Source organism: Saccostrea echinata, unplaced genomic scaffold (assembly GCF_033153115.1).
Source record: "Saccostrea echinata isolate AGI-Se365-2 ecotype Australia unplaced genomic scaffold, CSIRO_AGI_Sech_v1 ptg000054l, whole genome shotgun sequence".
NCBI classification, from domain to species: domain Eukaryota; kingdom Metazoa; phylum Mollusca; class Bivalvia; order Ostreida; family Ostreidae; genus Saccostrea; species Saccostrea echinata.
In genome coordinates this window covers 7583647-7609636 of record NW_026889803.1, presented here as the reverse complement: position 1 = coordinate 7609636, position 25990 = coordinate 7583647, and the positions used below count along the sequence as shown (strand labels likewise).

Below are 25990 nucleotides of genomic sequence, written 5' to 3'. Positions count from 1 at the left end.
GACGATCATCAGTGTGCGGAATTATTAATGTTTCGTCGGGTTTTTTTTAAAAGCCGGGTAGCTTCGCGTTTCTTTTATTAGGTGCTTCAATCGATATATCTATTATTACAAATATACAAACCATCGTGCATGAAGTAAGCCTGGCTTATGCTGTCATCCGAGGAATTTTGGATTTCACGGACGTGGAGGCATGTTGGAATTGGTTCAGTGATGTAAAACTGTAAACATGGGCAGCTCGGCAGGGAAAGAGAAACAGCCCACGGAAAAGGGGTCAGTCTATAGATTCCGTTTACATAATTTTCTGAATGAACGTAAAGATTCTGATATATTTCTTTTTCTTCTGAATGAACTGTTTACTTGATTTCTATTATTTGTATTTCAGAGATTCCAATGATAATGTCGTGCAAAAGAAGACAGTTTCCCCACCAATCTCTCAGTCAAAACCCAATGGAAATTCGGAAACAGTACAGCAATCAGAACGTGTTTTGCAGAAAAGGAAAACGGAGAATGGGGGTCAAGAAGTGGTTAACAATAGACATGAGCGACCCAGGACCAGTAAAGAAAGGGTTCAAATGCAAAGGGAGAAAACTATAATGGTACCAAAGGAAAGAACTCCAAAGCTTCAACGACAAAAAACGAGTGGATTTAAAAGAGAAAAGACAATGGGATTAACAAGACAAAAGACGGTGCTCAATGATAAAGCCTTGAAAGGAAAGAAGCTGACAAAAACAATATCAAAGGAACATATCACGCCATCAACATTAAAATCTGGCATGAACGCTATTCTTTTGGGGAGTACATCGGTGGATCTTCCGTCTACAGCCAAAATAGTTCGGATATTCACCAGCAGTACATTCAAGGGTGAGTACACTTTCACTTTTCTGTCCACTTATAGGTTATTATTCTAAAGTAATTATCTCCATCTAGTGGAGAACAAAAGGTACAACGACTAGACCCGTTAAAAATGAATTGCATCACAGTATATATGAATAAAGTATTGAACAGGTGGTCATGAATGCCCAATATGTTTAACAGCTATAAAGCTTTTTCAAATTTTTATTTTTATTGTAAAATAGTATTTATAGAAGATATTTCATGTGTTTTATAGTTTAGAAATAGACACCAGAATGATGAATAAATGTTATACCAGTTATAACATGCTTAAGGAGACTTAGTCTTGCATAAGATGGATTCTTGGTATATCAAATGTAAGGCATACTTTAACAATTTCTACATAGCTGTTAAATTATAAAAAAGATTTCTAAAACTATAGATTTTCATTTGTGAAATTATATCTAATTCATTTAACTATTTTTACCGAGACCATATTTTATGGTCGTAAGTTATACTTGGAGAGATAAAGTGTAATTAATTTTAAAAAAATATTCATCATAAGTAAGTAATATAATAATTACATTCCTAAATAGTTTGAGTTCTTAAAGAATTCATATTTAAAAAGTAATTATCGTAAAATCAGTGAAAAATGATATTCAACAAACTACATGTAATAAGTTTATCAATTGTAGACATGCGTCTATACCTTAAGAAGCGTAACTAGGGTTCATGGTAATTATATCAAACAAAAGTTAGGAAAATAGTTGCATCATTAGTTGTCGAACTCTAGTTTTACAGAATAATGCACAATTCCGACACAAAATCAAAGTTATCAAACTCATTTTACAAACAGTTGTATTTGAAGTCAAAGCTATAAAATTGGACAATTCAGAGTAGAACGGTTCTATAATTACACACATGTACATGAATTGAAGTATAGATTTGTCAATCAATGCACAATAATATAATTTTGAAATCCACATTATTCAATTTAGGGCTGGGTAACGGCTGGGAATTTTGTATTGCGATATATTGCGATATTTTTAACTATATTGCGATATGTATTGCAATATTTTCGATGACAGTTAAAATGCTCTTTTTCTTATTTTATTAACCTTCATCTATAAGAAGAGTGTGTAAAACTATTATAAATTCCTTGTGACTAAAAAGTTCTTGTTGATTTCACTACATTTTGGAACGAAATGCAACCATACAACAGCAACATTACCGTTTGGTACTATTTGGCACGATTGAAAATGTTTCTAACCTACTAAATTTCATATTTTACTTAAGAAATTTAAAGCCCAAGCATTTTGCCGGTATATCAGTACTGGTAAAACGTATCGCAATACGATATTCTTTGTTAACGAATCACAATATACCGGAATATCGATATTATTGCGCAGCCCTATAATATTCATTGTCCATTTTTATGAGCCCTAATCGAAGATTCAGGGCATATAGTTTTTGCTCTGTCCGTCCGTCTGTTTATCTGTTCGCAAAAACTTTAAACTTGTCCTCAAGCTTTGAATAGTTGGAGCTATGGCTTTCATATTTCACAGGGGTATTTTTTGTGACGAGGCCTTCCAAAAGGGTACCAACAATTATGACTCTTTAACCTTGACCTTGGAATTTGACATACTTTTGAAAAACTTTAACCTTGGCCATGCATGTTTTGAATGGTTTGTGCTAGGGCTTTCATATTTCACAGATGTATTCCCTGTGATAAAACCTTCCAATGGGTACCAACATTTTTTTATCTTTTGACCTTGGAGTTTGACTTGCATTTGAGAAACTTTAACCTCCGCCGTAAGCTGCCATACGTGGAATCGGTGTTTCATAAACACATCTTGTTAAATCTAATTTTTATTTGCGAAACATTGAATATGCACCCTTCAAACATACTTTACACTAAGCAAACGTAAAACTATGTTTCGGTGATTTTTTTAAATGAATTTATAATTAAGTTTATAAATTACTTTCCCTGGGAAATTTATTTTTCTCTTATGTTTTTATTAGCAATTTTAAAGCCATCAAGGTTTTAAAAATGCACATTCTGTGAAGTTTAATGTTTCTTTTTTTATGCTTCGAAGTAAATTGAACTTGTTTTGACAGTAGATTAATTTAGTGTGTAAATTCAATATGACATCTTTATACAGACACAGAGAATGAAAGAAATATGTGGATGACCGAGGCATATCCCACAATCAAACTGTTTTGCCAGAAGCTTGGTTACGAGTTTCAGGTGGTGGACATGCGCTGGGGAGTCCGAAATGAGAGTGTAGACGAACACAATGGTACAGAGATGTGTCTACGAGAAGTGCAACAATGTCAAAGGCTTTCAACGGGGCCCAACTTTGTTGTAAGTTCTAACAAACAAGAATCACAGACTTACCCAAAAAGCTAAACATAAAATATTTAGTTTGTGTACATTTACAAATAATTTCCTGACTTTTACAGCTGTTAATAAAGATCGAAATTCAAAAATTATGGTGGATATTTTATCTCTAAACAAGAACTTTCAAAACATAACGTTGTACTCACTTAGTCTTTCAAAAATCTTCATGTATTCCTAGCTGTTTCTAGGCGTTTTAGGCAACAGAAAAATTACTTAGATCTCAAATAGATCTTTTTTGAGACGATAAATAGAATTTATTGTCATTTTGTCTTGGCTTCCATAGTTTTCATTTCTGAAAGCATATTGTTTATGATTTTTCTTTTAGTCCCTTCTGTCACATCGATACGGATATAGAAATCTACCAAGAGTGATAGAGGCTTCCGAGTTCGAGAAGTTGGTAGAAGCTGTCGACCCCGAGCCCAAAAAGGTCCTGCTCAAGTACGAAACTTAAATCTTAAATACACTTCGTTTCATAATTGTTGCTTTGTATGTAAAATTAAGGAAATTGAACATTGAAATAGTGGAAAGAAACTATGTGTTTTTTGAAGATGGTATCGCCGTGACGAGAACTCTGTGCCGCCGGTTTATGCTCTTACACAAATTAGCAAATTTCTGCCTGATTTCTTGTCAACTGATTCTCAAAAGAAGAGAGAAGCAGCAAACCAATTCTGGAAAGAAAATGACATCATGCAAGATGCCTTAGAAATGGCTGCTAATCAAGTCCTGGGACCGGAAGATGCGCGCAGATACGTTATATCAGGTATATCCCCAAGAAGGTTCCTATACAATGAGCTATTACCTGTACAGGTACATGTTTGTCAGAAAAAAACACTTATGTTAAATAAATATATCTTTTTGAGGTAAAAAAAATTTCAAAATGAGATACTTTGCTTGCGATAAAAAGTTTTAAACAACATTGATCAAATCATCAAGTTGTTTTAAAAAATTTAACAAAAGTTGGGTGCGTCGATTTACCCAAATGGAACTCAAATGGACCCAAATGGACACAAATGGACCCAAATGGAAACTCAAATGGACCCAAATGGAAATCAAATGGACCCAAATGGAACATTAAACATATATTATCGTATTCTCAATTTGTTACTAATTTAAAATGATAAGAATTATGAAATTACAAATGGAGAATATTAATTATTCATTTCTAATATTGTATTTTAAAATACGAATTAATCTTTTTTCTATTTGTAATAACTTTTGCATATCATTGAATACAAAATTGAAGTATTTCATTTTAAAGTTTATATAGTTTTCATGGCTGTAGGAACGGGGGGGGGGGGGGGGGGGGGGGGGACTGGGCCTGTGCCTCCACCCCCACCCCCCAATAATTTTGCCGATATATAGAATACTAAAGAAAATTAATTCGTATTCTAAAATACAATATTAGAGATGAATAATTAATATTCTCCATTTGTAAGTTCATTATTTTCATCATTTTAAATAAGTAACAACTTGATAATACGATAATATATATTTAATATTCCCTTCGATTTCCATTTGGGTCCATTTGATTTCCATTTGGGTCCATTTTGATTTCCATTTGGGTCCATTTGGGTTCCATTTGGGTCCATTTGTTTCCATTTGGGTTCCATTTGGGTAAATCGACGTGCCGTAAAAATAATGAGACTTTTTTTTAGAATACAATACAACCCAGCATGTATTGTATACTTATTCAGTGATACGTTATGTAAGTTTTATTTAGACTGACTACTGTGTGTACATTACAGTCACAGAAAAGGAGACACAGATGGGGATTTTGGAGGCTGAAGATCCAGAATCTCACTGTCTTTGGTTTAGAAGAAGAATCAAAGGCATTGAAGATTTGGAACCCAGTACAATTGTTTCTCATTATATAGGTATTATAGGTTTATTTATGCAGTAAGTCATTAAAAATTAGTGCTTTAATCAGTAGTAGTGTAAAATTAAAGGAATTTTTAGGTTTACTAAAATTACACAAAAGAAAAATAACCCATATACAATTCTTGTCCATTTACGTCACTTAAGACTGATGTACGAGTGTATGATACATTTATGTTTGTTTTTCATAATTCCAGACAGCACAGGCCCTGAGGAAAAATGGAGAAAAAACAGAGCTTTACTAAAAGAGCTTTGTGACAACAGGATTCCAGAAGTTCTTCCTGCTAAAAATATACACCAGTATGAAGTGGAATGGAAACAAGGTTATTGTTCTGAAGAGTTTATTGGCCTAAAGGAATTGATCTGATTAACTTCATTACATTTAAATTCAATCTTGTAAAAGTTTATTATCCCCACTTAAATATAGAGTACAACAAAACTTGAAAAATTAAAGTGGTCAAAATAAAAAAAAATACTTCTTCATTTCACATTAAGGACATACGCAACGTACCTCACCTACGGATAATTTTTCAAGATATTCTTACTTTAAGATTATAGTGCCATCAGATGTTCATAGACAAAAAATCAGCATGCATTACCAGGGGTTTTGAAAGATATCAATTAATTAAAATTCTTGTATAATTCAAAGAAAAATATACAAAAATTACTAAACAAATATTCTAGATGTTTTGTTTATCCAAACTTGTTTTAGAAGTGTACAACAGCATATATTGACATTAAAATGTAGCAAACAGTTCCTTTAAGAATTGGAACTCTTCAACTCCAGGGAAAAAGACAATAAAGTTCAAACTATGTTGCATATGTCCTTAACTGTAAAAAAAAAATTGCAATGAATCCCACTTAAACATATTTAAATTGTGGAAATGCTAGCTTACATTTCAGAGTGAACATTATTTTAACGAAATCTTTCTGCTTTTCATTTCATACCATACCACAAAGTTATTAACATAACTATAAGTAAAATACATTCACATATATCACAATCATTTTCAGAAAAAAAAACAAAAAACGACATGATGTCTTTGAAAATAATGAACCTCATATAAGGAAAACTCATTCATTTTGTCATTCACACTATGATTATTTCATTATGGGATTCATTCTGACAATATTATCTGGGAATTTATCACTCAAAATTATTCCTTTCTCTCTGTCTGTGTCAAGTTCTTCAATGAATCCAAACCAATAGATGACCATTCCTGGACCAAACCTATTCCAGTAACTCCAGAACTGATCCTTTAGATAACCCTTATGACTGTATTCATCACCAAAAGAGGCTTTACTCTCTATCCAGTTGATAACATGACCATCTACACTGAAAGGGACTTCTAATTTAACATCAGGAGTCTTATCAAAACCCCTTGTTCTCATTTGATCCTCACCAATATACGCTAAATTCAATGAATCTAAAATTCTATTAAGTTTATACTCATGCTCATTCCCAATGGATTGTTTAATATTGTCAACATGTGGTCCATAGTGATCATCACAGACAAGACATTCATGGATTTCTGATGCCAGTAATGGGTCGTTTATGAGAGAAGTGTCTTTCATTAATTTAGTAACATAACTCTTTGGTGGGGCATCTCCTTCATATTTTGTTGCCGACAAATGCCGTTCGAGTACCATTCTTGCTAACAAAGCAGGTGACAACTCCACCTCATCAGCTAACTTTAATAATACGTGTCGTTCTTTGTTGTTTATCCTTCTCAGATAGTGTTCATAGTATAGTTCCATTCTTGCTGGATTATAATGAATATGATGTGTTTTTCTCATTTTCTTTTGAAAATCTTGAGCATATATACTTCCAATCGTAGATACGGAAAATTCCGGGTATTGTTTCACGATCAGCGGTAAGCAATCCCTCGAGTTGTGTGTGTGCATAATTTCTATAATGGAGTTGTACACTGAGAGTTTCATTTTCACAACAGACACTTGTTAACTGACCTTACCTGTAAATAACTGTCAAATTTCAACTCGCCCTACGCGCCTTTCTCTACTTTCACTTTCAACGAATCATAGTCACTCGAGTGCTTGTCTTAGGTAACTGGTACATAGACACATTCTTGTTGATTATATATCTGAACACTGATATTAAGTATGCCGATTTACAAGTAATATAAACCTCCAATATTTGATATATACAAAAGATTTTAAAACATATTTTACTTTCTTTACGTTTAAATGTCAACAATTTAATAAAAAATGAGAATTGAACATCAATATGTTAAAAAATAAATTTTTATTATAACAGAACTTATTAATATTTCAAATAATCTGCAGGAATCAACTCAAGCAATCCAGATCACAAGAAATATTTATCAAAAATGACTTCGGATTTTACGACAAGAATGTGCTCCATGATCCAAGAAGCGATTGAAGAACGAAGAAAGTCGGAGAAAGGGGACTCTCTGATCCAGGAGATCATCAATCATACAAGCTTCTGTAAAACCAAGCTGGAAAATTTCCACGGCAGGGAGAAAGCGCAGGAGGTACACCCAGCGAAAATAGATGTTGTTTCTTAATATGTTTTGCATTTTTGAGTGATATCACTGTTTTCTTAAGTGCTATACACTCTTTCAGTCTTTGTTTAATTTTAATTTTCGGACAGTGATTCTCAATGCTTTATTAAAAGAAATAATATTTGGTTTTTAAAACTTAAAGACACATACCACAAACACAGTTTCTTATCTCCCACATATTGTCTTTAGAGAAGTGGACAGGCTTTCGCCTACATCCATGAATGTAGAAACTTTACAGTAACAAATTTTCATATATCTCTACAACTTTTCAAAAATTAAGTTGAACTCTATAAAGTTACATTTTCCCACTTTTCACCAAATTGTGTGGCTTGACCAAACATAAAGTTGTGTAACTAAACAGAAAACACTCATTTAGTGAGAAGGTTCTTATTAAACTACATTTACTTAAGTAGAAATATTTGAATTTCGGAAGAAGAAAAATTGTTTGCGTTATTTATCCCAAACCTTTTAACACTGCAGTTTAAGAAAAATAAATTGTGATCAATCTAGTAAAAGAGCCAGTCAACATCCGCAAAGCACCATGTTTCGCCTATTTAAAACTGCATTTTAAAATGGGACAACTGATCCTGTTCAATGAAGCCCAGCATTTAAATGTAAAGTAAATGAATTTCCATTTAAAACCTTCTCTCTAAAAGCAGTGTATAAAATGGTTTTAGAACCCTGTTTGATTTTAAAGATCTTTATCAAACCTAAAAGTTGATTGTAACCAAGGCTACATTACCTATATCTGTGCATATAGAATAAAATTTTAATATGGCGCATTTCAACAGAATTTTTTGAATTTAATGACACAAAACTTGTGTACCTGTAAATGAAATGAAATCTTATATATTTTATCTGAATGCATCTTTTACAGAGAATAAAACAATACCTGAAAGACAAGAGCTCCAGAATTCTAGCCATTCACGGATCTTCCGGTAGTGGAAAGACAACTCTCATGGCAAAAGCTGTCGAAATCTCAGCAAATTCTTTGCGAAAAACGATGAATAAGACGGTGGCTGTCGCTTTCAGGTGCTTTGTTTTTTTTAATGGCAGATTCACTGAAAAATCAGGTTTGACACTGTAACGGTCATGATCAACTTTAATGAAATGTTTTTCTCCTTGAAAAAAGGTTTGTTGGAACAACCCCTGGTAGTTCTAATGTAAGCGCTCTTTTGGAGAGTCTCACAAAACAGATTACATTAATATACCAAGAAGACCTTAAAGTATCAGAGGTAAAATTGCAGGTTAAATCCACTATTCAAACTTTGCATTTTTTTTTGATGTGAATGTAATTAGAATCTTTTCATTATCTAGGAGCTAAGAGAACTTGTTGAACAGTTCGAGCATGTGCTACATTACGCAAGCGCAGAGCTCCCTCTGGTTGTGATGATTGACTCATTAGACCAGTTGGATCCTGCTAACAATGCCAGAAATCTCTTCTGGCTTCCCCAGGAGCTTCCCCCTCATGTTAAATTAATTGTTTCTACACTGGAAGAGGACATTTATGAATGCTTTCCAAATCTTCAGGTGAAATAAATTTCATTGTACACGAAAAACCGTTGCTTGACGAAACTGGCATAGTTTACTAAATTTACATTTCAAATAACTTTTTAGGGCTTCCTTCCTCCAGAAAACCTCTTCTCCATACCAAAGCTTCCAGCAAATGACGCCAGCGGAATTGTAGACCACTGGTTAAAAAGCAAAGGCCGTTGTATCACCAAAAGACAACGACAGATACTATTGCAAGCATTTGAAAAGTGTCCCTTACCGTTGTATCTGAAGATGTCTTTGGACGAAGCCTGTCGCTGGAATTCATTCTCTCCAGACTCGGAAACTGTTTTGGAGAAGACGATTCGAGAAAGCATTAATGCTCTTTTTCAACGTCTTGAGAAATCTCATGGAGTTCTGATGATGTCACGATCAATGGGTTACCTCACTGCAGGTATGAGATTCCTCACTGAACACAGATATGCACTGTTTGTTAAGATGACTTTTGAATATGCATTGATATATTATTGTAGCTAGGAATGGTTTATCGGAATCTGAATTGGAAGACATTTTGTCATGTGATGATGATGTTTTGAATGACGTATACCAGTACTGGAAACCACCAATTAGACGCCTTCCCCCTCTGATGATGGCAAGACTACGGACAGATCTTCAGCAATATCTTGGTATTTTTATTTATTTTTTATGCAAAGGAGCACTAAACACCAAGTCTTTACATAACTTCCCTTTCATTTTATATTGATTTTCTATTTAAATCAATTATAATGCCTTTCCTTCTCCGAATATAATGTATTTTAATTAAGTTCAAGTACTCATTGAGTCCTATAATGACTAAATATTTGAAGTTCAAATTGAATTCTGATAGGTTCTGTGTGATTGAATCATTATTTTCTAATATATATAAATTCTGGCCAACCATGTATAGGCTTCCGTGCTCTATGGTTCTTTATAAGCATGTAATTTGTGAAATGCATTTGTTAACAGTGGAACGGGGTGCCGACAACGTAACTGTAACCAGCTGGTATCACAGACAATTTCTGGAAGCTGCTGAAAATAGATACTGTCCACCAAACGATATTACATTCCTTCACAGCCAACTTGCAGATTTCTTCGACGGAAAATGGGCCAATGGTAATTATTATACATATACATCTAGAGTCTTATGTTTTTACTGTAGCATATTGGTAACTAAACATCAATTACAAATGATATCAAACAGAAAAGAAACCATACAAAGACAAGGATGGGAAGAATAATGAAGAAATTCGCCATGTGATGTCACAACCTTTGATGTATGGCGACACCTACAATCTCCGAAAGCTGAACAATCTGCCGTATCATCTGATCCATGCAGGGAATGTTGCAGCTCTGAAAGAAAAATGTTTATGCAATTTTGAGTTTCTTCAGCACAAGCTTTTGGCGACTTCCTGCAGGTATTAGACTATTGGCAAATGAGTTTTTTTTTTTGGGGGGGGGGGGGGGGGCGTTTGCAATGAGTTTATTTGTATCCTTTCATTATGCCATTCCAAGTTTTTCTTATGTTTAGCCTCCACCCAAAAACCATTCTATCTATCGGAAGGGGGGGGGGGCAAAACCCCCCCAAAAATGTTACAGTAATTATAAAATTTTTCATGATCATTTGATTATTTTATTCACATTGTAACAAAATTAAAAAAAAACAAACAAACAAACAAAAACCACTTTAGTATATTAAAATCAAAATCTTTGGTTCTAAACTTAAACAAGATTTCATGTAAAAATTGAGATCCAGATCAAAATAGAGTAAAGTATTAATTATGTTGAAAATATTTGTATGAGTGGATTCTTTGATGTTTTTTTTTTTTTTTTTAAATTTTCATCACTCACCTGAAAACTGATGTAAACGTAGAAAAAAATTGGAATGACCTTAAGGTAATACTTATTGGAAATGACTCATAGTCACTAAAACATGAAATATGAAAGTACAGTCATTGAAAATTACAAACTGGTCATGATTTTTACAGAGAAGTAATAGACGATTTCGATCTAGCAAGGCGTTCATTTCCGAAAGAAAAGGACTTAGAATTGATTGGAGAAGCTTTTCAACTCTCAGAAGATGACGTCATCTACGATCCCCTTATGTTTCCATCGCAGATGATAGATCGACTTGCTGATGAAAAGGTACGCTTTTGTTTTTGAAGTTTTTTTTTTAAATTTCAATATTTTAACACCAACAGAATGAAGTTTGAAATGTTTTCAAATCTTGTGCAGATTGTAAAAGATTTCGTAACACAATGCAAAAGCTGTACTCATCCTCATATCCGTCCTAACCAAGAGGTTCTAATAAAACCCGGGGGACAGATGCGCTGTGCTATGGCGGGCCATAGGGCATCACTGAAGTCGCTAGACCTGAAGCAGGACGGGAAAACGGCGGTTACCTGTGAGCAATGGCAACTGAGATTTAACTTACTACTTGTAGTTCTTGATGATTAGTATTCATGGTCTAGACCAAGAAGAAAGATTCGCCATGGTTGTATTCTAAATTTCTCTTCTTTTTTCTAAGGTTGTGAAATTGGTGATGATGAAATTCGAACTTGGGATGTGACACGTGGGAAACTTATTCGTACATATGATGGATTAGGAGACAACCCCTTTTCAGTTCACTATGTAAACAACGACAATTTCATAATGATAAACTACATAAATGTCATAAAAACAATCAACGAATTAGGAGAAGTAATATACACCGTTCAACCTCGTTCTCAACAACATTCACTTGTCGTGGGTGGAACCGGAAACACGTGGTTAGGGTTGTTCCAGGAGCAAATGGTTGAATTATATGATGCAAAAAGCGGGGAATTAAAACACAAGGTTTCTAGCAGCAATATGTCGGATCTAAATTTTGGTGTCGATGGAATTGCGGTGGGTAAGTTGTAGATAAAATAGACACATTTTATTTTCTCAAAAATTTATAGAGATTTAAGGTTGAATAGGAAACAAACCACCATTACCTGAAACAAAAGGAGAGTAGTATGCACAAATCTTATTATTTATTGCTTTTGATAAATACTCTTCACATAAATTGGTTAACAATGCAAAACTGAATTTTAACCATACTGTATGTACGCCACTAGACCAGCTTAATATTTTTACGGTTTATAGCGTCTGCGTACACTGTGTGCGGGTAGCATAGACGAAAAGCGACACAAATCAAATTTTAATAATTGTAAATTAATATTTTTCCTCTTATAAGCATATATACATACATATATATATATATATATATATATATATATATATATATATATATATATATATATATATAAAACACCAAATGGCATATTCATATATCACGTACCATTGTTATTCAAGGTTGGATGAATAATGAATGGATGAATAATGCACCATCTTCTGTGGAAACACAAATAATTGTAAAGACTAAACCGTTTACAGTATTATATACTGTTTAATCTTTGTTTTCAAAACTTGACGCCGCACGACCAATTCATTGTTGGCGGGGGGGGGGGGGGGTATAAATAAATGTTGATTCATACAAATGTATAGATTTCAACCCGAGTTTGGTATACTTTTACAGTTAGACCTAGTTATAATTCTAATGGTAAGCAGTTTATTATATACTTGTATAATTAGCTTGCAAAATTAATTCTGAATATTGTTGATATTGCATGCTTTTTTTTCTTTTATTGTTTATTAAAGGTGTTTGAGCACTACTGATTGCTTTTATTATGTCCATACAAACATGTAGTTTGTATGTATGTTCAACTGAAATCACAATATTTGTTGCTTAATTTTTTAGTCATTCTTATTTTTCGGTAAGTTCTAACATTCATGTTTACAAATTAACAGCTTTTTAAATTGTAGTTGAACAATTTGGAATCCATTGTGGGTAAAAAAAATCACTTTTTAAAATCATTTTTAGTAGTATTATTTAACACTTTATTCTCCCAAACTCTGACTTTTTAAAACTCTATATTATTTTCAAATCATAGGGCCTAAGACTTAACCCATTTCTTATGGCAATACAGGTTATAATATTTAGAGAAATTCTGTCATAATAAACAATTTGTAAATAGAATAAATTCTGTGTTGATAAAATGAAATACATGTAGTTTAAGTTCTGATATGATATTATAATGAGTATTCGTTGATAGTATTTTCACTGCTTGAAAAAATAGCTTTACAAAACTTTACTTGCAAAGTAAATCTCATTAAAGGTGCTCCAAAAAGCAAGGTCATCTTTGTATTAACTTTACAAAAAGTAAAGGTGAAAAGGTACCCTTTACTTAAAAGAAAAGGTAATTAAATTTAACCTTTCACCTTTAATGCTGCATTAAAGTTGATATATATATATATATATATATATATATATATATATGAAACTTTTTTAAATCCTTATTTAAATACTGGCCTTTGTTTAATACACTCGTACTTAAGATTTCAACAAATGGTTTTTGACTTTTAAAATAAATAGGTATCTGATGTGTCTTTTGTGTTACCCCCACCTCGATCTTACTAAAAATACACAAATTTTCAAGCGTTATATCAATTTCCAGTTTATTTAGTATTAGAGATTGTCATCTACAAAATATAAAAAATTATACTATTTTTGTATACTGTAGATGGACAATCAAAAATGTAAAAATGGTATCAGATATCAAAATATAGATATAATAAACTTTAAAATTCCCTATGACTTAACCTTTAACTCATCTGATTTGCTGATATCTGATAGATGGAGAACTCTTTTTTTATTTACTTCTTGTGTAGATGTACATGTATTGAAACCTTTTCTGCAATAATTTCTGCTTCATAAATATCTACCAAAAACAGTTACAAACATTACAAGATTACATCTTTTACTTGAACAGGCAATAAAATGACAAAGAATAAAATTAAAAAAGATTAAAATACAATACAATATTATTTATCCTTTATGGTGCATATACATGTGCTAAAACTTTGTAATTTAAATGGAACTAAAAATGCCATACTCAGTTATTACTCAAGATCACTGACGAGAAACTACACAACATAAATCAGGCAAAGTACTAGTATTTCCAACTTAAACTATTAAAGGCTATCTAATGAGTATTTATGTACAGGTTAATAATGTTGACATCTTGTAAGCATAATGGTGCAATTTACATATTCACAAAATTGCTTAAACACCTATTAGAATATAGGTTCAGATGTAGTTTTGCAAGATGCATAAGTAAATGCATGTGTCCAGCTTCACGCAGTGAGCCTGTTTGAGCTTGACTTTATACTTTGGACTAAATGTTATGTGTATTGTGTCTGTGGTAGGAGATTATGTTTGCATACGTGTCCATCTTCACACGCTTTGGAAAATATGTAACTGGTTGTGGAAGATGTTGTATGTTTGCATATGTGTCCAGCTTCACACATTTTCATGTATGTGCTCGACTTCACACGCCTTGGAAAATATGTAACTGGTGTTGTGGTAGATGCTTGAGTGTTTGCATATGTGTCCAGCTTCACACATTTTCATGTATGTGCTCGACTTCACACGCCTTGGAAAATATGTAATTGGTTGTGATAGATGCTTGTGTGTTTGCATATGTGTCCAGCTTCACACATTTTTATGTATGTGCTCGACTTCACACGCCTTGGAAAATATGTAACTGGTGTTGTGGAAGATGTTGTATGTTTGCATATGTGTCCAGCTTCACACATTTTCATGTATGTGCTCGACTTCACACGCCTTGGAAAATATGTAATTGGTTGTGATAGATGCTTGTGTGTTTGCATATGTGTCCAGCTTCACACATTTTCATGTATGTGCTCGACTTCACACGCCTTGGAAAATATGTAACTGGTGTTGTGGTAGATGCTTGTGTGTTTGCACACGTGTCCAGCTTCACACATTTTCATGTATGTGCTCGACTTCACACGCCTTGGAAAATATGTAATTGGTTGTGATAGATGCTTGTGTGTTTGCATATGTGTCCAGCTTCACACATTTTCATGTATGTGTTCGACTTCACACGCCTTGGAAAATATGTAACTGGTGTTGTGGTAGATGCTTGTGTGTTTGCATATGTGTCCAGCTTCACACATTTTCATGTATGTGCTCGACTTCACACGCCTTGGAAAATATGTAATTGGTTGTGATAAATGCTTGTGTGTTTGCACACGTGTCCAGCTTAACACATTTTCATGTATGTGCTCGACTTCAAACGCCCTGGAAAATATGTAACTGTGGTTGTGGTAAATGCTGGAGTGTCTGCATATGTGTCATGCTTCGCACAGAGAGAAAAGTTTTGTGTGCTCTTTTCTAGAAGATAATGATTATTTAAATATACTCCAAATACATCCTCTAAAGAAATGGATAATCATAATGAGTTACATACTAAGTTCCTCAGTGCACAATATACACAATTTTACTGAAAATTAAACTTGTGCAAAAACTCTCTTGCTGAATGACTTTCATTATTATAAATGCTTGAATGTTCATCTATATATATTCTTGATCATGATGGCATCCATATTTGATTCCCCTCTCTGTCATCTTTTCTTGGTCACCAATTAATTCAACAGTAGGCTGGGTACTTAGATCTCTCAGGTGTTGGACAAAAGAAGTGCTAATAATAAATGTAATCTTTGAAATTATAGAGAATAACATCCATTTCTTTTCCAGGTTTGCATTAATTAGTTATCTTTTGAAATTAAAGCACTTCTGCAATAACCTTGAAAACTTGCCAAGATACGTTAAATGTCTGTAGCATGCTTTAACTACTTTAATTTTATTTTTGGAAGTTTAGAATGATAGAAAAACAAGTTCAAAAATAAAATGTAAAAGATCTTAATAATGAAGATTCATTTACACAATGTTATAACACATTGAAGTCAATTCCTCACCTGACTCTCATAATTTATCTTCATAATGGAGTTGATTCTATGATGATCACTTTCAACCATTTAAAAGAACTTCTTCATCTCAAACTATCTGAAGGTCATCCATCTACCCAACTGCCACTCACCTAAAGTGTACCGAGACTTCTGACCTGTATAATATCAAAATTCAAGATTAAAATTTTAAAAAATCCCTTCACCACACTGGTCTCTTTAGAAAATGTGAGAAAATAATTTAAATACTTTTCTGAAGATGAAATAATGTAGTGAGTAACAATGTTTAAAATTATTTTGATCACTGTACAGTGATAATGTATGAAAAAAGTCATGTCCCTTGTATTTGAAAAAAATTCCATTCTTAAGGACATTACCCAACATGGAAATAATGCACATTTGTCTCTGGCACAACCAAACCACAAGAGACCTTTCCATACTTAGCACCATGCATTAGCTCTCCACTCTTTGTTTCTACAAAAGATAAATTATGAAAAGGTAATTTTTTGACAGCTAAGTCCGATTATTTATTTTCCAGTCAGTGATGAAAAGAATATTTGATTTCCTTAATAATGAGGGACAGATTATTCATGTTTATCTTAAATGAACAAAATTTGACACCCCCCCTCCCCCCCCATTACAAAAAGGAAAAAATAAACTGACTCAGAAACTCTTATTTCAGTGAGGTAAAGGGAATAATGGCATCAGACAAGGAAAGATTATTAATCATTTTTTTCAGTTGAGATGAGATTATATCTTTTAAACATTTTTGAGGTTAATATATTTTAACAACCCCCCCCCTCCCGCATCAAACAAAAAATAGTCGCCCCTTTATTTAGCTTTCCTAAATCTATAACAAAATTTTTATTATGATTTTTTTCCATTTTAATTTATTATATCCTGACACTGATACCACCACTATATAGTAGATGCAACAACTTGAGAGGTGACCCCTCTTCTTCCCTCCCTCCCCTAGATGTTTCGTCTAAATGTTAAACGACTGTTGTTCAATATCTTGGAAGACAGAAAACAGTTATACACAAAAAATAAGCACATTTTCATTACCTTGCAGTCAGTGTCGAGTGACACACGTAAACAACATCTCGCAATCTCTTTGTTTATTCTTGGCGGAATTTTTGTTGCCTCGTAGACTGGTTCCCATACATTGCAAATGCCCTGAATAAGTCCTACGCTTATTAGTTTTGTTTATAAGAGGTAATATCAGTAATATATCCCGTTCATTTGACAACCTTTACTTTAAAATACTGAAATATATTTTATCATATATACAGATGTTTTCCACCTCAGTATTGTGTAATCCTCTTCATCCAAGTCTTCTCGAATACAAAACGAACGATCTACTTTTAACAGTAACCCAAATATGGCACTGTGTATTCCAACGGATAGCCAATCATTTCAAATCAAGTTGAGCGGGTCTCATCGGTATTTTCTGGTATTTTTGACGAAAATATGCAACCAGTGATCAGTTGAATTGATACCTTTTCATCTACCAGAAGATTTAAGGAGCTTATTGCTTGGAAAACTGTTCGAGCTCCCGGGCTGGCATGCACTGCAGGTTTGTTTACGTTTTCCATCTGTTTTCAGCATATATTGTGAAACATTGAAACTGATGAAAGTCAGGGAAAACTACGCTAAATATGTGTTTTTAGATAAGTAACTTGATAAACTGGGGATAATGTTCCATTTTTTTCTGTAAATGATTATGGATTAAACAAGACCAAGGAAAACAATTCTAGGTCACAATTTCAGAATGTTTAGCTGTTTACATTAGTGCTAGGAAAAAAATGTAGAAGCCAGGGTATGGCAATGTTTTTAATAGAGGACAAGTTAGGTTATATTTTATAGATATTATTTTGTATTCTAAACCATGTCTATTTTCAAAAACAGGTACAGTGAAATCAATTATGCAGGTTCTTGAAGAAAGTCATGGATGACAACAATGTATGATTTACCAGACCAAGGGATCCCAATGTTTTTTTGACGGTACTTGTACATATTAGTTTTTAAAAAATCAATAAATAATATCATAAAAATGTTACTTAAACAATTATTTAAATTATCAATTGCTTGACTTTTTCGGGAGTCAGTATAATCATACATTTCTGTTTTCAAAAAATGTGTTATTACTTTTTCCAGGCTCCAGCTACTCAGCTTACTGTGAGAAAGTTAACACCTTATTGACATATCTTTCATGAAGAAGAAATACTTGAGAAGAGTTCAAGAGTTTAATTTTATAGATGGCAAGTGTTGCTTAGAGCTAAAGTATTCTTTAATTGTGAAGAAAACAAACATAAGGGTGTTCGGCAATTCATAACTATTAACTGTGATTGCATTGTGTATTTTTAAAATCATTCTTTGGTATGCTTCAAACTCAAAAGTATTTATGAAAACATTGACTATATTTATCCAGATGTATGAAATGTTTATCAAAGTATAAATTCCATTTTAGCATGTTATCTTCAAAATGAGGGACCTGTCAACTTTTACAATTCCAAGATCAGGAAATAATTCATGAGCAGCAACATGCTACTGGGAGAAAGGTACATATATCCTAAACCATAACTTGAATATCATACTATAGCTCTATAAGCAGCAACTATTGGTCTTTTTGTTACCTGATGACTAAGAAGGAAAATGGAGTTAATTATATGTGTTCAGTAATTATTCATAGATACTGATGCCAGTTCTTTTTCACAAATTATCTTGCAAGTAAGACAAACGTTTTCTCAATTCTGCAAAAGTATCTTGGCTACAGAAGGTCACGAGAAATCTTATTTTACTCCTACATTAGTATATTTTGTAAATAATCCTTTCAAAAGAAAAATTAGTGATGATAAACAAAGAAATTACAGAGTTATTAAATTTTAATCTTAGGGGAAAGTTAAGGGCTAGTGGCCCAGTCCATTTATATCATAAAATAAGTTAATAGCAACATGTTCATCAGTTTGTATCTGTCTTATTTAATAAGATTAACATAGTCTTTTTGGTAAAAATAAAGGCTGACATTAATGGTTCAAAATATTTTCTTTTTGAGGTTAAAGGTCATGTATGAAATTTTTATCTACATGTATTAATATGGTTGCATCTCGTTTCAATTTTCATTAGTCATGATACTGTGAATACTGATATCACAGTTTATTTGAATTTATAACACAGATGCCTATGAAAATATTCATGTCACTGAAAATATATATATTTTTTTTCTTTTAAGGAAAACAGTAAAAGACTGCCTGCATGAGAATAAAAGTTTTGGACTCTGAAAAGGAATATGTGACAAAATATATATTTGGACAGTTGTTGATTTCATCAGAAATGCATATTGAGTGACATAAAAGTGGAGCACAGTTTCATGTCAATTCAAATCTTTAAATTCAAGGATGAACAATTGGTTCTTTATAAAACAAAATGACATGTTTGAAAAGGATTTTAGTGCAATGTACTCTGTCCTGGATACTTATCTATGTGTATGGGCTTTGCAGGATAGACTATGTACAACAGATACTGTCAAGAAATTTGATGTTGTTGATTATATGTTTGTATAAAAATGTTTAGTATAGTAATAAACAAAGTTTAAGTCAATCTGTTGTTACTTTGTATATTAAGTATCTTTTGCAGTTTCAATTTGGAAGGAAAAGCTTATTTATCATATACACAAGCTTTATTCAAAAGAATGGAAAACAGTAATTAACTTTTGTGGCTATTAAAGATGTTATTTAATTAAATTTAATATTTGTAATTATCAGATTTAATGTACCCCAAATACTGTGTTTAATGTTTGTAAATATTAACTTTACTTTTTTGTAAAGTCAAGACAATGTGGGACATTGCATCATATTTAAGTGCATGTAAAGTTAATGTAAAGGTTACCTTTTCCAACTTTGACTTTTTTCAGAAAAGCCAATTAAAGGCATTGTAAATAATAAATTTACATTATCTTTACTTGTTTTGTAAAGCCAAATTTTCATGCAGTGTTTAAAGTTAATCCATATTTTAACCGCGTGCAAATTTTTCTTTCTATACAAACAGTCTCTTGTATTTAATGTGAGAATCTTGCTCGAAGAATTCAATGAAAATTATAGACTGGAAAAGATTTTTTGTTTAATTTGTTTTTTAAAGACAAGTAGGGTATACAAATATAAATGTAATATTTGCCTCCGTACAGATATTGTATCTTAACAAACAGATGAAATCACGGTTAAGTTTTATATAGATAATATTGCAACAGTTGAGTGATATCCATAAAGACTGAAAATATTATACAGTAATTGCTGTTTTTGAGGTCAGTACGACGATATCAACCTTTAAAAGTGGTAAGGCATTAAAATATAATTTTAACTGATTTTTTACCAAAAAAAAAAAAAAAAAAAAAAATAATAATAATAATAATTTCATAAGATTTAAGATTTTTCTCCCATCGAGTAGCGCATCAATTTTTTGGCATATATTATTAGACCACAAAACAACCATAAAAACTTAATTTTGTAAGTCAACATATTTTTTTAAAGAAAATTAATTTTACGGGCTGACTGCAGCGACGTCTTTTAGGAAAATTACAAATCTTGATTGTTTTTGCCTTCAGATGACAAAAATGTAATGAATTGTCAACTTACTTTCTGTTAACGTTTTATGATCAACTTGTGAAAGCCCAATCTGATTTTGCTTCTCAATGAGAGAAGAATGCCCATAAAATATCGAATGAAGTTTGTCAGGGGTCCCACGTCCCCAAAGACTTAGGATCCCTGACGTTGCGAGGATGGTCAATTAGAGATTTCGGAATCTTTCAATCATATATTAAAATGTTTTAGCACTGCATGCAACGTGGCATCACAGTCATAGACTATGAATCTAAGATCACTGAGTAAGTGGAGAACATGAATGAATCTCTCCTAGAAAGCTTTAATACAAAGTTTATTTTCAATGCTTTCAGTCACGATTTGTGTTAAATATAATCTTTAGTAACACAGTTTCTTGGTATACGTTAATATATTTTGAAGGACCCCTGATCTATAATTTTCTTAAAGGAGCACACACAAAGAAAAGCTTGGTCGGTATTTTTATAAATATCAGTGGTTAAAACGGAGACTTTTATGTAAATTACGAGACTGACTTCGCAGAAAAAAATTAGTTAATAATATTGTAAATAATATATAGCAGCAAATGTTTCTTTAAGGCGTTGCAAATGAAATAAGATGTGCATGCATATTCTTACAAGGTGTCAACCACATTATACCCCTGCTGCAAAGTTGTAAGGAGAAGTACTATGCATATGATGTACATTTTTACTGAATCAGTAATTCGTCATGTGTGTTTGTACATAGTCGCAACATTTAGATAATTTTCCGGCTTATTTCAAGGGGAATCCAAAGCCAAACTAGCAGATAATGCATTTAATACTTAATGAAATGTATGCCTTCACTGTGCCCCCGATGAAGGCATCACTCCCGTAAGGACAACTCTAGGTTTATTTCACGACCATGATATAGGAACATGACGTCATGCCATGCTAAAGTTAGCTTCCTTTAACATACAATATAGTTGATTTTAACCCATGCAAACCACTATAGTTAGTAAAAATGTTTTTAAATATGCTTTAATGTTTTTATTAATCTTGCAGGTTCCAACAATTACATGGTGGTGACAGATTCAACTCAGCAACACATTTCTGTGTTCAGTCTGAAAAAGAAGTCTTTCGTATGCACGCGTCAAGTGTTTACAGATAACGAAAATGGTGACCCATACACAGTGGACGCCATGGTTATTTCAGCAGATGAGCGTCAAGTATGTTATTGCGATTGCTTCACAAATGACCTTCACATTGCAGACATTAATACTCTAAAAGACAACAAGGTGTATAAAGGTAATTCAAGATGGTTTAGCCTATGAGAAATATACTTAGAATGTAGAAAATATTTATAATAATTGTTATAATACTGGAGGGGCTGTGTCAATCGAAACAATAGTTTATTGTACTTTGAAAGATATCTTTGATCTAAATCAAACAAAAATTGAATTTTTTAACTTCATCTGTTATTCTCTTTTTCAAAATTATAGGCAATGAAGATGATTATACCTTAAATTATCACGTTTCCAAAGACGGAAAATCTTTGTACTGTGTGTCAAATAGAGATATCTTGATATGGGACCTGAAATCTGGGGAGAGGAAGTACACATTACAACATTCTTGCTACGTTATTGACGCTAGGACCGTGGATTTCCGAACAATGGTCACAATTACAGAGGATAAAGTTGTCTATGTTTGGGATATGACTCGTCCGGAGAAAAAAGGACATAAGGAAAAATTTAACGTTGGTCATAACGTTTGGTAGGCATTTCTTAAGTACTCCTTGCCTAATGAAAAAAAAATATTTAGGGTCTTCTGATTTTTCAAATATATACACAAGAAAGTTGCCAACGCGTCATTCGGTAATTTCATCTGCAAATATCATGAAATATGACATCTGCCTCATCGTCAAAAGAGTGAACTATCATCTAGCCTACTCAGTTGAATTTCCCGATGTCTTTATTTCAACGCAACACCCTAAAATGGCCCTCTTTCGCGCAATCTACCGAAGCCGATGGCACACCTTTTGTGGGCTTATCTGAGGTTAGCGGTTACCGATGGTGGTCAGAGGAGTTGAAACAGCGCTGTTGACCCAGTCTCTCAAACAATATCAAGCAAAACTTCTAACATGGAGCCTAGTAGTCACTTAGTGTTTGGCACCCGTAACCGGTTTATCTCACTTCCGGTTACCACAATTTTACGATACAATTCTGCGATAGTCGTGTGATGTCTATTAAATGACGCATTTACCCACAAAAGACCTATTTACATTCCGTAATTTAGTCAAAGTACTTTTCAACCAATAGGAAGAACAATTTCTGAATTGTTTTTTTTTAATAAACATCTTCAAAGGAACAACTTGCAGACATCCTACCAACTGTATACCACGCTCTTCGGTGGTCAAACGCTGTGTATATAGTCATGTTTTTTCTGAGTTTTTAAAGAATGCAAAGATAAAGAACACGATTTCAAAGGGGGAAACGGAAATGTATTCCTTTAAAACGATGACACGATTTTCATACATTTCTTTGAAATGGTTATGCTTCACTTATCATTTATTTATTTACCTGTTTGGGCATTTAAGGATCTTACTTTTAATCATAGTTACATAATTTTATATCATATACATCTTAAACAACTATTGAAAAGGTAAAAATTAATTTTCTATAATTGTGCTTTAGCAATGTACGTTTAAGAGCAATGGTTGTAATCGATTCAGAATTTTGTGAATTCATGCCAGCATTTATATGAATATGTTTTAAGTAATACAACTTCAAAAATATTTGAGGCCAAATTACAAAAAGCAAGTTTATTTAACATTTTCTTTTAGGAACATTATCACCCTTCCTAATAGTCGTTACGTAGCAGCGCTTTTCAAAAAGACGAGCCAGTCTACGAATGACTTTGGTCTGATAGTTTATGACCTGGTGGACATGAAAATTGTTCGACAAGCAAACATTGTAAGCCTATAACATCTCAAAGTATACTTATTACATGTTACTTATAAATTTATACCATTATTTTATATAAAGACATGTAAATAAGAGTCTTAATCCTGAAGTAAATTGTCTTTCGACAGATGTATTGCTACTTACGTAGTTTCTTATTTTGCATGGTGTAATTGAAAAACATAGTTAACATAAATGATAATTTCATTTAGATGGAAACACCGGGTGTGTTCGAATTGATTGATGATGAACACATTCTGATGAACATGGGGAGCAGTAAGATTAAGATAGTCAATATAAATACCATGACAGTGGCGCATACATTTCAAGGAAAAATCCCAAAAGTCGATGACCCACAAGTCTGTGTTATTTCTGATCATAACAGTAAGGACCATTTTCAATTGCTGAATCTTTCCAACTTTACCCAATCCTTTATGATACATAGAGAAGAATTATATAACCATACTTTTAAAGTGAACACTGGATTTCTTTTTTCTTCAGAGGTAGTTATGCAGACCAAAGGGTCGAGTCATCTTAAAGTCTATGATATCAACCACGAGGAAACGGAATGTATAATCAAAAATCCCCTCTCTAATGAAAGAATTGAGAAAATATACGTGAGTATCAGAAGCCCTTTTTAATTGATATTGATATATATTTTGGTATCTGCTATAATCTCTTTTTTTTAATTATTTATACAGACAAACAATAAAACTTTGAAAGTTGCCGCTTTGACAGACTACAAGAACATAATTGTTTTCAACATAAGAGACAAGACAACGGAAGTGGTCACGGCGGCTGACGTTAAGGTTGATGAGCTCGGAGAAATCGTGGCAGTGGCCTCTTGTGGTGACAATATTGTCTTAACGGGTGCAAAAAGTTTTACAATTCACGATGAAGTGACTGAAGAAATTTTGGGTTATATTTGGAACTCTAAGAGCGGTAAGCAATTTTCTAGATTTTATTTTTGTCGAAGAGGGTGGCGAATTTGGATCTTTCTATTGATGATGTTCATTTCAAAATTATTTTCTTTGTAAACTTATGCAGGAAAACTAGTAGCAGAACTCCACGATAAGGAATATCAGATTAATTATGTGTTGAAAGAGAATCAAAGAGGGTTGTCAATATCTGTAGATGATGTCATGTTTATAACTGACACGTGGTTTCTGACGTCAGACGATGATTACATCATGCGGGTTTGGGATATAAATACCGGTACTTACATATTATGTAACTGGTTTTACGGCTATTTCAAACCTTTTGGGAAAAATAAAATCAACACCTTTAACCTTAATCTTTGGTGCTTTGAAAGAAATATAATTGTAATATGCAAAGATTGTTCTTGAAAATTGTGTAAAATATCTGATTTTTCAGTTTTATTAGCAAATCGCAAGCAGAATATACTTTCTCCAAAGAACTGTCATAATGTATTGTATATCTAAAATAGGCACCTTGATGAAGAGACTAACAGGTCACGAGTCAAACATCGAGATGTTTTCTATTACTGACGGCCCTTTATTTGTGTCTTATGGATGTTGGGAGGAAGAAAACGCCATTAAACTTTGGTCAACTGAAAGTTTGGAATGCATTGCTTCGTTCAAGTTAGATAGTGCGGTCAGTATTTAAGTTAACCCATCATTATTAAAGAAAACAAAATTAAAAATTAAGACATCCTCATAATATCTATATCAGTATGTAGTTGTTTTTCTTTTTACTTGTATTAATAAGGAACAGTAATTTAAATATTTGAATGAATGACGTTTGAAAAAATTTGTGATCAGAAATCCCCATCAAAATCATGTTGTTATTTTTTTAAGTTTGGAAAATTAAGGCTGTGCAAGGACGGGTTAACGTTCGTGACAACAGAAATCAATCCCTCACGTATTATTCACTGGAAGTTACATGGTGTAGAGGAAATTGTGGACTTGTCCAAACTTCCCAAGAAATTTGGTGGAAAGGGTACGACAAACACATTGAAATAATAAATTGTCAGAAAAGTCTTTTGAAAGTCTGGATACTAATATATTCAAATTAATAAAAGAAATATACATAATTAAATGCTTTCATTAACAGTTCTGGAAGTAGACCTGGACCTTCAGTCAGTAGAGGATTATGAGGATGATCCTAATGATCCTGACACTGATATAGAGGTTAATGATGATGACGACGATGAAGAATTCGAGGAATGTGATGAGGAGATATGAGAGATTTTTCATGGTTCATCTCAAGTGTTATTCTTATGTCACAAACAGATATTTCTTCCATACCTACCTCCATACCTATACCTCGTTGTCCGATATTAAGCTATACAGAGGTTGTGGTCTCTCTTATTGTAACAACAATTGATGATACTAATCATCTTTATTATGTTTATTAAAGAATAAAAAATCAGAAATAAGGCAAAATAAGTGACTGAACTTTGTATATTTTC

The 25990-nt window shown here is 32.8% G+C and overlaps 2 protein-coding genes and 2 long non-coding RNA genes across 4 annotated transcripts; 2 read left to right on the top strand and 2 right to left on the bottom strand.

Annotated features, from left to right (window-relative positions):
* The first annotated feature begins 44 nt into the window (after positions 1–44).
* On the top strand, positions 45–25990 carry LOC133205621 (NACHT and WD repeat domain-containing protein 2-like). The gene is made up of 29 exons (XM_061341461.1): positions 45–270; positions 383–861; positions 2994–3196; positions 3558–3670; positions 3781–3992; positions 4978–5106; positions 5305–5430; positions 7412–7620; positions 8528–8682; positions 8783–8885; positions 8968–9180; positions 9268–9595; positions 9675–9827; positions 10147–10293; positions 10382–10595; positions 11166–11322; positions 11413–11581; positions 11705–12067; positions 12737–12760; positions 21665–21907; positions 22102–22372; positions 23442–23571; positions 23772–23943; positions 24061–24176; positions 24261–24501; positions 24607–24774; positions 25007–25173; positions 25377–25518; positions 25633–25990. The coding sequence occupies exons 1-29, from the start codon at positions 227–229 to the stop codon at positions 25761–25763; spliced, it is 5322 nt and encodes a 1773-aa protein (XP_061197445.1). The 5' UTR covers positions 45–226; the 3' UTR covers positions 25764–25990.
* On the bottom strand, positions 5432–7107 carry LOC133205622 (CDAN1-interacting nuclease 1-like). Its single transcript, XM_061341462.1, has one exon. It carries the CDS (start codon positions 7046–7048, stop codon positions 6209–6211), a length of 840 nt encoding a protein of 279 aa, XP_061197446.1. The 5' UTR covers positions 7049–7107; the 3' UTR covers positions 5432–6208.
* On the bottom strand, positions 14105–17418 carry LOC133206050 (uncharacterized). Its single transcript, XR_009723694.1, has 4 exons — positions 17095–17418; positions 16407–16503; positions 16042–16187; positions 14105–15764 (listed from the first exon to the last, which is right to left on the bottom strand). It is a non-coding gene; the product is annotated as an uncharacterized LOC133206050 (long non-coding RNA).
* LOC133172500 (uncharacterized) lies at positions 17462–18232 on the top strand. The gene is made up of 3 exons (XR_009718944.1): positions 17462–17605; positions 17938–18033; positions 18187–18232. It is a non-coding gene; the product is annotated as an uncharacterized LOC133172500 (long non-coding RNA).